Consider the following 12,188-nt stretch of genomic DNA (forward strand, 5'->3'; position numbering starts at 1 on the left):
GGCCCCCACTATGGTGCCCTTTTCCAGTATATACACCCTGAACCATGGGTATGTAATAACACTGAATCAGTGCTCTCTTGCCCTCTCTCTCTCTCTCTCTCACACACACACACAGTATTACTAAGTATTACTAAACTACAACACCTTCCTATACTTTCACTCTCAGCTCAGCCTACCAAACAGACCTTGTGTTAACAGTGCTTGGGCCCCTCTATGACATCTCTGTTGTAGAATTTACTGGGTATCACTGAAGCTCTCTTTCTCTCTCTCTCTCTCTCTCTCTCTCTCTCTCTCACACACACACACACACACACACACACACACACACACACACACACTGTATTATTTAAGCCAGAGGTCTTCAATCTCATCCAGAAAGGGCTGGGGTGGCTGTAGGTTTTCATTCTGACCAAGCAGGAGCTACACCTGATTCCACTTTCAGTTCATCTTGGTCTCCAATCAACTATGAAGTGTGCCACCAATTTGGCTGGAATAAAAGCCTGCAGACACACAGGCCCTTTGCGGATAAGATTGAAGACCCCTGACTTAAGCAATAGTGTCTTCCTATGCATTCGGTCCCAGCTCAGCCTATCAAACAGGCTTTGTTACCAGCGTTTGTTACCCTTCTGTGACGACCCTCTCGCAGCATTTACTCCCAGAACCATGGGTACGTAATACTACTGAGGTACTGCTTACACACAACACACAAACCCACACAGTGAATTATTTAATCTACAGAGCCTTCCTATGTATTCGATCATAGCTCAGGCTACAAAAGATTTGTGCTACTAGTGCTTTGGACCATCTATTTTTCCAGCTTTTATACACTAAACAATGGATATGTAATACCAGTAAAATGGTGCACTCTCTCTCTCTCTCTCTCTCTCGCTCTCTCTCTCTGTCTCTCTGTCTCTCTCACACACACACTGTATTATTTAAGCTATAGTGACTTGCTATACATCCGATCCCAGCTCAGCCTTTCAAACAGGCTGAGTTACCAGTGCTTGGGCCCCTCTGCGACGTCCCTCTCGCAGCATTTGGACCCTGGACCGTATCGGCTCACGCACGGCAGGCATTAGCATTTGCATTTTATTGGAACCGTGGAGATTTAGAGTGCTTGATACATCAGCTCGGAGCAGACAGAATTAGTTAACAATGCATTATCTGCTTTTTATGACTGCCATAACTCTCCTTCTCCCTCGGTTGCAGGAGGGGAAGAAGGGCTAGCGGGGAGGGGCTCGTGTGAGCACGAGGGCTTTTGTCTCAATGCTTTGCTGCACTTTGAATACGGCTGGCACCCAAATTGCAGTGGCGCTGCACCATTGTGCACGAATCAGGGACCGACAGGGTCTGAGGCGTAATGGTGTCCAGAAGGAGCAGCATAAATGGACGACCTTGTACTAGCAAGAGACTGAGTACTGTATCATAGTATAACACTCTGCTCATGGTACAGTTGTGTTCAAGGTCAAAAAGCAGATAATATATTACAACCAAGGGATTTGGAAGGAAACAGCTCTGTTTTTGTTTCCCATATCAGTAAACAGTGAGGTACTGGAACCCAAGCACTGTGTGGAGAGACTGTGTGTATGTGTGTGTGGAGAAAGAAAGAGCTGCAGTGTTAATGCGGCCCTCTGCAGCAGCCCTTTCACTGGACTCGAGCCCCCCGCCACAGCTGCTTGCCAGCCCCCTCGACACTCATCCATTTGGCTAACGCACAGTGGCCCCAAAGCCCAGCAAAGCCCAGCGGAGCTCATTTGGTCGAAAGGTTGCAGAGACAAACTGTTTCCTTGTGCATCCCCGCTTTGAGTCGTGCTGGCTCTTGATGAAACACTCATAAACACCTAGTAATCCAAGCTCCCGTTTTAGCTGGGTGGATTTGTAGGAGCTCAAACTAATTTGAGGATAAACATACTGAAACCCAAACACTCTGTCTTGTTTTATGCTGTTGTGTGAGGCTATTAAGACTGTAGTAAATAAGCACATACTCACTCGGGCACTCTCGTTTTTCATCTTACCCTGATAGCCTTCAGCTGCCTAGTAGTTTTCTTAATTTAAAAAAAAAGAAAAGGTAATCATATGCATAAAATCTTTTCCATGGATTTGTACCATGCAGTAGTGTAGTATAGATAAATGCTTCTATACCTACATCTAAACCAAAACTTAATTTCTCTTATTTGCATTTCCATATCTTCTTAATATTTTCTTGGTTCTCAATCAAATGGGAACATTTGGTCCACATAAACAGACACACACACACACACACACACACACACACACACACGTAGTCTCGCGCACTCTCCACTATGTCTGAATGGGTGTTTTTCTTTCCAAATTCCAAATCGATTGGCTCTCCACCCTTGTTCCTCTCTCTCTTTCTGCAGATCCAGCCAGTCTGAGAGTTTCTCCTCCAGGTGGAGACGTTGGTGCATCAGAAGAGGCCCAGATCCCCATAAAGCATGCTGCCTCGCACTCCCTCCGCTCCCTACGGCTGCAAATTTACTGGTGACCTTTGCATTCCATTTGGAACGATCCAGCTTTTCTCTCTCTCTCTCACTCCCCCCCACCCTCACTTTGGAAAATTCCACTGCCATTGAGGTAGGCAGGAAAGCAACCATCTATGCATAAGAGCTGGAGGGGGGGAAAAATGGGGGGACTGAAAGATTGCTTGTCTTTAGTGCTCTGAGCTGTGCAGAAGTGAGAGGAGCAACAGGCCTCCCAATGAAGTTGTTCCATATTACAGTCCCTACAGGATTTTGTGTGGGTTTTTTTTAGTAATTGTTGCAGACAAAAATTCTTGGTTTTGTTGCAGCTTGTTTTCTTCTAAATTTGCAATGCAGCTTGCAGTTTTTTGTGGAAAACTACCTGAATTGTCGAAATAGCAATTGCAAAAATTCTTTTGGCAGTGATGTTTGTTGGTAAACGAGAGCCATTAGCTGCACTCACGTTCGACGAACATGAATCGAAGAGGGCTGAATGCACGCTGTGATGACGTCACATGATTCATCTTGGCCAAAGTCTGCAGAAAATCTGTGGTTATTTTGAAAAAATGCAAGCTCCTCCGAATATTGCAGAGTTAGCTTGATTTTGCGTTCAAATTCAAACAATTCAAAACAAAAATAAATCTCTAAATATGTAAATAAAAGTCAAAGAATAAACACAAACATAAAACACAAAAACTCCAAAAATAAAATGCAAAACACAAATTCCAAAAAAAGTTTGTTTTTTTTAAATCCAACAATTAAATATTTTTAAAATCAAAATGTTTAAATAAATAAATTTGAAAGAATTTTTTTTTTAACATTTAAATGTTTAGATAAACAAATGAATAAATAGAATGTTTAAAAGTAACATTACAGATGCATTTGTTCTGCCCAAAATGAACAATGAAAGTCTCTCTGAATCTCAAATCTGTTGTCACAGCAATTGGTCTTATTTATAATTTCTTTATTTTGATCTGACAGTTTTGACCGAATGTCCGCAACATTCTACACTTACAAACACAGCTGTGAGAGATTTCACATGTAAGCAGTTGTGTGGGCTAATTTATAAAACGCTCTCCAAGATTATCAATAATAGCCACCATGAGGAATATATTAAGACCAAATGTCAAATGTTGTACTACTAGGTAATGGTGTACAGCTACTGCTATACTGTGTGTGTGTGTGTGTGTGTGTGTGTGTGTGTGTAAAGAGAGTGTAAAACAAATCAAAGAAAAGCATCCATAGAATTCCTCAACAAAAAAAAAATTAAATTAAAACATCTCAAACTTCTTTTTTTGGTCCTTGCATGTACATACTCAAAGTTGTTTTTTTTTTGTTTGTTTGTTTTGCTGCTCAGTGATCTCTGCTTCTTCTTTTTTTTTTTTATAGGAAAATGTACAGTTCTCTACACCAATACAAGTAATCAAATCAACAAATAACATCCAACACCAGCACAGTTTGATATATTATGGGTTGTGTTGAGATTTGGTCTCTGGACATAAGAGTGTAGCTGAATAGCACCATCTGCTGGAAATGTTCAACCATAAAACCTGTGTTCTTAAACTTCCGATCCAAAAATTCACTTGTATTGACACAAACATGTTTCGCTTTCAAGTCTGCCTTTAAACTATCAAATCAAAACACGTCCATATTGTGGATTTAAAATGAAAAAACTATCAAATTCGTGTGGAAAACTAGGTTTACTACAATTTGATACAAGACATTAAAAAATCTATAGGTAAAAGACATCAAAATCTTATTCTGAAAACACATGAGTATCTGATGAAACAAGCAGAAATGGGAAGGAACTTCCAGTAACATGAGATAAAGACAACAAAAAGAGTCAGGCCATACATTTGAAAGTGAGATATATATAGACAACTGCATTGACGGGTAGGCAATAGTTATTTCCATCCAGAAATCTGAAAAGAAAAATAAAACAAACAGACTTCTCTAATTGAGACTTAAACCAACCACACACACACACACACACACACACACACACACACACACACACACACACACACACTACAGTATCTAAATCATAGCAGTCCATAGCACATCTGATGAAGTCTATTCCCAACATTTCCCCTCGGTGTCTAAACATAACCTGGCTGTGAGTTTTAAAAGGGGCTACCGCCTGCTTGGAGACAATAGAAGAAAAGCTAAGAAAACGAAAATCTGAAGAAAGTCAGTTCTTTTCATCTGACTACATTCGGCATGACATAAAGTTAGACTTTTTGGGTTGTTTTTTTCCCCCCCAGAATCAGTAGCTATGTCATGTCAAGGAAAGTCAGGAAGTTTATTGGGTTATTTTAATTTATTTGTCCAGTGGCTCTACAAACACAGCTTTACAATTAAACACCTGAGCTCATAACCCCGTTAAGGACAGGTACAGCTTTGATTCGCTTTGAGAACTGAACCTTGGCAGGGACAGACATGGCAAACAGTAACATGGTCACAGTCTACGTTAGGGGTCTTTCAATGTGGTGTGGTTACAGATTTTCACTACAAAAACAGGCCACACCCAATTTCAATTGGTATTTAAGTGACCATTAGGTCTGACTTCAAGTCTGCAGCCACAACAGCTCATTACAGTTAAAACTGGTGGCCCCATGAAGCGTAAATGCTTAGCAAATGGCCACAAGGTGGAGCACTTAGGTATGAACATCATTGATGCGTGCCCTCCCAAACTCAAAGCAAAACACTAGCATTAACAAAAGTAATGACTGTCCCCATACCTTGGTCTGAGCACAAGCAGTTGTGAGAAGTGCACTGTTTATAATCTGGGCATAATTAGATTTTTATCTAGAATTATTCAGGAAGAAATTTGCTTTGTAAAAAATAATTAAAAAATGGATAAAATGATTCATGTCTAGTAAATTGGTTCTAGATTAGTGAAATTCATGTCCTACATTCTCAGGACATTATTTCAGAGAGAGAGTGGGTGGGGGCGATCTAATTTGGGGGTGGGACAATGAAACTGATGTGACTAATCCAGCACGGCAGATACAGAACAACGATCTCTGATAAAACACTTAAAAAATATATCAGCTGTCTCAATACATTTCACCAACTGCTGTATGGAATCTAAACTATCGAGTCAACACACACACAGGAAAAAGAAAAAAAATATATATATATATATATATATCATTGGGTCACAATACTCATATGAAAAACATGAAAAAAGAGGGTGAAGTTCTGCAAGAATAACAGGGCCAAAACACTATCCATGTGATTCCATCAGTCTAACATCTCCATTCCCCAAGCTCTTGGCATAAGTTCTCAATTACTCGCTCATCCTTCAATACTTGAGATATTGTTTGATAAAGAGTTGCCGTTTATATGGGAGATGAAAGGAGACTAAAGAAGGTGGGAAGTGACCTCTGATGCCAGGAGGCCAGTGGTGGTTTGAAAATGGTCCATAACAAAGGACGGATTGTGAGTGCACTCGTGTCTGTCTCTAGGAGGGGAATGGAGCCTTACACAGCTGCGGCACCCTTCTCCTTCTTCTCCCCATCTTCATGCCAAGTGAGACGCTCCTCGTAGAAAGCGATGACGATCTGGGGACACTTGTGATTGGCCTCCTTCGCGAGCACAAGGTCTGCCTCGTCAGAGTCTTTCCTGTGGAGACAGCGCGAGTTGGTTTTAGACTCACTGTGCAAAATCCAGCTCATGTGCACCTTACACTGTACACCTCACAGCTAGGCCCGGTCACAATAACTACTTTTGTTGGACAATATGCTGTCCCAGAAATAATTGTGATAAACTATATTATAATTTTACGACCACTTATTTGTATGCCACTGATCATGAATAATTATAATTTTCACTCAAATATTTCCAAAATTTAAACTACTACGACTAAATTTTTTCTCAAATTTGTTTATAAAGGGTAGCATACACCCAGAATGACCATCTATTTGGTGTTGCTTTTTAAACTTTATACAAACATCATGCTCAGTGTGAAGGGTTTGATGTTAAACTACAAGTTAATATGCAATGTAATACGCAAATATTTCATGATAATGGCTCTTTGCATGTTTGGTGTAAATTTTAATACCATTTTCAAGAAATTTCCAGAAAATGTTAAGACCTGCACATCATGTCAATCATGATGCACGATACATCGGCTATAGTGTACATGCATACACATCCATTTCTGGGTTTAAGTAAACTATAGCAGGGTAAACTTCTATTTATAATTTTTGCATTAATATTTACTCCAACAATGTTGGTTGACTTAATTAGGTTGTGCAAAAAAACTGGCAGTGAGGTGCTAAAGGCCGGAAAATAAATAAAAAGTTAGCTAGATTTTCCTGGTGAGGCTACAGCGCTATTTTGTTCATTAGGCGAGAGGAAGTTACATTTCCAAAATTGCACAATTTGGTATTCTGTAACACAATTTTACAGTTAAAGCCCAAAGGCATCTGTCCATATTTTGTAGCTAACAGCTAACCAAAACAGCTCTTTTAGAGCTTTTCAAATGGAAGGCAGTGGGACTCTGGTCTTCCCAGATGGCCGGGAGATTTGTAAGAACATGCATCAATGCCAATTCTTACATCTATCACATGTTTAAATGATTTTAATAAATAAATGTCACCTGAATTTCATGCAATTGTTTGCTAATTTTGTGAGCATTTGAGCAGAATTTTAGCATACAAACAAATTGCATTTTGGTATAACTGTAAGGAAAAAAAGTATAAACGACACGTGTTAATTTTGTTATTTTTTAACAGCTTAGTGTGGACATGTTTAACATACATGTTTTAAATGTACTAACACACTGTGTTAAAAGCAACACAAAATGTGTTGTCCTTCACTAGACATGCAGGTGTTAAAAATTAAAACGTGTTATTTTTAACACGTCAATATACATCAATTTTGTGAATACATATTTTAAAAAAAAAGTTTGCACTTAATAATAATAAGAAGAAAATTTATTTGGGGGTACAAATAATAATATAACCATGGTAATATATTTCTGACTTAATCAACCATGAAATCTTACCATTTCATGTATATAGGCGTTGTTTCTCTGAAACATTATCTACATTTTATTGATCTGTGTTAAGCCTAACTCGACCGATACGTGGTCAACAGAACAGACCACTTCCTGGAGTGTCTTTAGTCTGATGGAAAAAAAGTGTACGCTGGTAATAATTACATTACCCCACCTTCACATCCACGCGAAATAAATATGCATATACATTTCAACAATGTGTTTCACACTTCACTTAAACTAGGCGTGACTGTCACCTACAAGTAACTACTCTGAAGACTCTGTAAGTGAACAGTAAACCCTGTTCTAAAGGCAACACAATAAGAAGTAAATTGGTGACCTATTTGCCTCAACAAAAGGTGATAACGTTCTGCCCGAGATCTGCTGAGCACACGTTGACTCTGTATTGTCATGCAATGGTTCTGTTGGTGTGACATGTGTTTCGTCATGAAACAGTCGGGCACTCACCACTTCATTAAGAACATAAGGTCCCCACAAGAGTCGGTCGCACCAATGATCTTCTCTGGCTCCAGGCCTCTCTCAAAGCCTCTAGCAACTAGGATCTCGTCCTGAACAGGGCAGAGAAACAAAACATTAAGAATTTTCTAAGACAACATCATGACCTTCTCTTAGAGAAACAGGACTGTTGCAGTTGCATTTCCTTCCATGACTGCTGTCCTTGACATTCCATTCTGAAGAACCTCACGACCTGCACCAAACCTAACCAGCCATGAGCACACTACTTCCCCAAACAGCAGCATGTAGGCTAAACAAAAACGAAATGTCCATTCACCTCTTTTTTCCGCTTCTGCTTGCTGCCGCCCTCCTCTTCTTCGTCCGAGTTTCTCCTCTTGCTGCCGGTTTCTTTGGCGCGAGCTGGAGTCGCACTGGATGGCTTGGTCCCGCTGCTCGGAGTGCTCGCACCGCTGCCGCCCTTTTTGTACGTCTTCATGAATTCGGAGATGAGATCTGGACAGTCGAGATTTTTCTCTGGCTCCCATGTGTTGTGTTTACTAGGAATGACAAATCAGCAAGCACAAACATTAATCTGCAAATAAGCGATAAACAATATAGACATGCCAACACAGTATCAATAGGAAATGAATCAGGTGATGACTTACTCTGTAAAACCTTTCCACTTAAGATAGTACTCCACTCGTCCCTTTACAACCCTCCTGTCCAAGACCTTCTCCACCACGTATTCCTCTTCGTCCGAGGACGCAGACTCGTCATCTTCACGGTTCTGACTTTTCTTTCCCATGACTGCTTCAAACTCCTTGTTTTCCACCCACAAGTAACAGAGAGACTGAGTGAGGAAGGGAAAGGATCCCTCTGCAATAAAAAGGCATTATGTATTTAAAAACTAGGCACAGAAATGCAAGCCACTTTCATAGTGCACGTATTCAGTGAACTGCATGGGGTTGGACAACGAGAGCCTTCACTGAATCTGTTATTGGTGTGAATTTAATGGCCAGATTTGTATATTCACATATCGGCTCTGTTAAATCCTGTATTCCCAGCAAATGAATTGTTTTCACATACCAGAAACCAGTGCCGGTGTGAAAACACCAAAACATCATGATAGAAAGCAGTCCTCCTCATTCCACAGCCTTGTTTTCATAACGATGTTCCCAGTCAAGGCCGTTCAGTTCCTTATCAGAAAACTATTAGCGGGCAGCTCGGCTGAATTTAGTTACCTATCTTACCCAAGTACCATGAGCAGTGATCAAATGATCAAACACGCTCGTCACAGATCTGACCTGATTAATGTCTCTGCTTCTCTAACAGCACAAATAATATTTTAGTAGTACTAAAGTTTCCTACTCTCATCAAAAAGTTTGATTTCAGGCAGATTTAAAAACACCGCAATTTATATAACTTAAGATAAGATGATGTACAGTAATATCAACACCATGATAAATTGCGTCAAAATTCTGAGACATCACAGCATAATGTCTAAGAACTGTGTTTTATTTGTATCATGTTGCTTACCCCTTAATTTGTTCATATTTGCCCACAGCAGCATTTTCTTAATGTGGCATTTCTTCCCCGTGTTCAAAGAAATAACCAACATCTACTTGGAGCAAATCTCAAATGGCTTCCCATTCACCTTGTTTGTGCCGTACAACAGTATATAAGATAATGGACTAGAACACCCTTCCCTGTGCCCTCAGTAACGGTGTAGACCAGAGACAGTAACGGTGTAGACCACTGATCAACAACCCTGTTCCTGGAGATCTACCTTCCTGAAGACTTTAGTTCCAACCATAATTGTGCAGGAAGGCAGATCTTAAGGAAGAGGCTTGGTGACCACTGCTCTGGTTTGAGATTCAGCAAAAAACTTAATGTCATCCGACATGGTTTTCACTCAACCACCACTGTATTTTTATTTTTTTTAAGAAAGCTTAATCATTTTTATTTTCACCAACACACTTGCGTTTGGGTGTATATGCATCACCATCGACAAGCTCACGCTTGCACAGTCGTTTACTCCATGAGATACGTTTCTAAAGTAGTATTTCATGCCTCCAGGGAAAGTCTGTTCCATGAGTGGATGTTGGTGACGGGAACGTGAGGAACTCGCTCGGCCATGATACGGATAGTTTACATTAGGGTTTGAGTTTTGCGGTTTAATGATGAAGTGCATCATGATGCCTCACATCCTTAGTGCTTACCTCTGGTCCAATTTCAAAGCAAGCCAACCGGGTCTGATGATATAACTGCTGATTAAAACTTCGGCACAAACGTCATCCCTGAAAAAGAAAGGTTACAAGAGAATTGACGTTAATTTGCTTGCTTTATGATTCATAGCTTAACATTGTTGTCTCGCGTTGCGAACAATTATGTGTTTAATAGTGACTAGGTTTGTGTGTGTTTACAGCTGTGCGCCCCCGATTTCCCTCCAAATCTCTTTCACTAATTCTACTTCCCACTATCTGTCGGAAACTAAAGTATTGCAGAACTTTTTAGCACCTTCAGCTCCTTTAATAGTTTTGTTTTGTGAGGAATTCAGTCTAATGTTTTACGTTTATCTGTTACCTAATAAAACAGCTGGATTTCAAAACTTTAACACCTGGAGAAACAATATCCTAACAGCTAAATGAGTGCACTGTTGGGGAAATTTAGACAAAACAGTAACAAAACCGTGCTGCAAATAGTTGTTAATAAAAAAAACTTTAGCAGAAAGCCATTTCTCACAACATACAGAAAAGTCAATGAGTGACACTGACACGAGTTTACAAATGTCCCCTAGCTCAGAGCTAATCAACTGTAAACCATTTGAAATGGTTGTAGATATTCAATGTGTTCAAGAAGGCAAAATATATATATATATATATATATATATGACGAATTATGATATTTTTTATTCATTCCAAGTAAACACAAATTTCCAGCATAAAAGTCAATCGTGCCGCAAAGAGCTAACTCACTTAGCTAGCTTTCATATCACATTTGACGCTAAACAATGTGTCGTTAACGAAAATACTACAATAATTGGTGCATTTTTTAGGTCTGTGTGTTTATAGCAAAAGTTGCCAACATTCTCATTTAGAAAGCACCTGTAGTGTAAAATTGTTTAGTCGGCTAACAGCACAAGTACTCGCTAGCTGTCCTTGCTAAGCATGGCCATGCTAGTGCAGGCTGATAGAAGCCGCCATCATTTCATCATTTCATACAGCGGCGGAGCACAGCTAGCAAACTCAGCTAGTTAGCGTATGAGTTAAGAACTGTGTACGCTTTTTCTTTTACTTAGTGTCGCACTGAATGTTATTACTTGCACCACAGTAACTCACTGTTTGTTTATTAATGTTTATTAAAAAGCTAAATCTGAAGACACTCGTGTTAGAAACACGCCGTGAGATATTGCTAGACGCGTTTGCTAGTTCTGCACTAACTAGCAGCAGGAAAGCAATAGAAAGAATAGCGGGCCAAGTAAACAGGACTTCACTCAGGGCAATACATATCTGCAGAGTATAATCCATTTCACTGGAGCTAATGAAATGGAGTGAGGACAATGCATCTTGGGGGCAGTGTGTTTTAGCTTAGTAGTTAGCTTGTTACTTAGAGTGCTAGCAAATATCTCCATGGTGAAAGCAGCCTCGCTCGTGCGACATCTTATTCGACTTATTATTGCACAAATATCTCACAGCTGTTGTATCAGATTGCGTGCATTAATAAGGTCGGATCTCTTTCCTAATACTCAGCGGTCTTCCTGATTTCAGTCTCCTATCAAACAGAGGCCTAAGCAGAGAACACTTTTAAAGCAGCGGCTTCGAAATGCACGAATAAATAACAACGCATGCATCACCTCAATCCAACTCTACAGAAACACCAAGTCAAGTGCAGTCCACATGAGTTGCATTGCATGTAAAATGCTTAATCGGTTTTTGTTTTGCTTTGTAATAAGAAAATGAACTCACACAGAGGTCTTCTTCGATGCTCTCAAAGGCAACAGCCCTCCACACGAGTCTCTACACACATACGCGCACACATGCACATGCATGCACACAGCACCGGCCTCAGCGCGCCAAAAACACACAATGGCACACAGGGCACTCGGGCTGAATACCAAATCACACCATGTATACTACAAATGTGCACTAAGTAGGCTTCAAAAATAACGGCTTGTTACAATTTGTGTAGAGTCCTAAATTCCCTAAAGGGAGCAGTTTAGGATGCAACCGTTTTCCCCCCTTGAGTTG

At 40.1% G+C, this 12,188-nt stretch overlaps 1 protein-coding gene and 1 long non-coding RNA gene across 2 annotated transcripts; one reads left to right on the plus strand and one right to left on the minus strand.

Moving 5' to 3' along the window:
• The first annotated feature begins 515 nt into the window (after positions 1-515).
• Positions 516-3,230, plus strand: LOC128635104 (uncharacterized). Its single transcript, XR_008397972.1, has 2 exons — positions 516-667; positions 2,382-3,230. It is a non-coding gene; the product is annotated as an uncharacterized LOC128635104 (long non-coding RNA).
• Positions 3,231-4,161: 931 nt separating this feature from the next.
• On the minus strand, positions 4,162-12,058 carry cbx5 (chromobox homolog 5 (HP1 alpha homolog, Drosophila)). The gene is made up of 6 exons (XM_017487214.3): positions 11,907-12,058; positions 10,161-10,238; positions 8,607-8,817; positions 8,279-8,498; positions 7,954-8,054; positions 4,162-6,107 (listed from the first exon to the last, which is right to left on the minus strand). The coding sequence occupies exons 3-6, from the start codon at positions 8,744-8,746 to the stop codon at positions 5,966-5,968; spliced, it is 603 nt and encodes a 200-aa protein (XP_017342703.1). The 5' UTR covers positions 8,747-8,817; positions 10,161-10,238; positions 11,907-12,058; the 3' UTR covers positions 4,162-5,965.
• Between the last annotated feature and the right edge of the window lie 130 nt (positions 12,059-12,188).

The sequence above is a fragment of the Ictalurus punctatus genome, chromosome 15, assembly GCF_001660625.3.
Source record: "Ictalurus punctatus breed USDA103 chromosome 15, Coco_2.0, whole genome shotgun sequence".
In the NCBI taxonomy this organism is placed as follows: domain Eukaryota; kingdom Metazoa; phylum Chordata; class Actinopteri; order Siluriformes; family Ictaluridae; genus Ictalurus; species Ictalurus punctatus.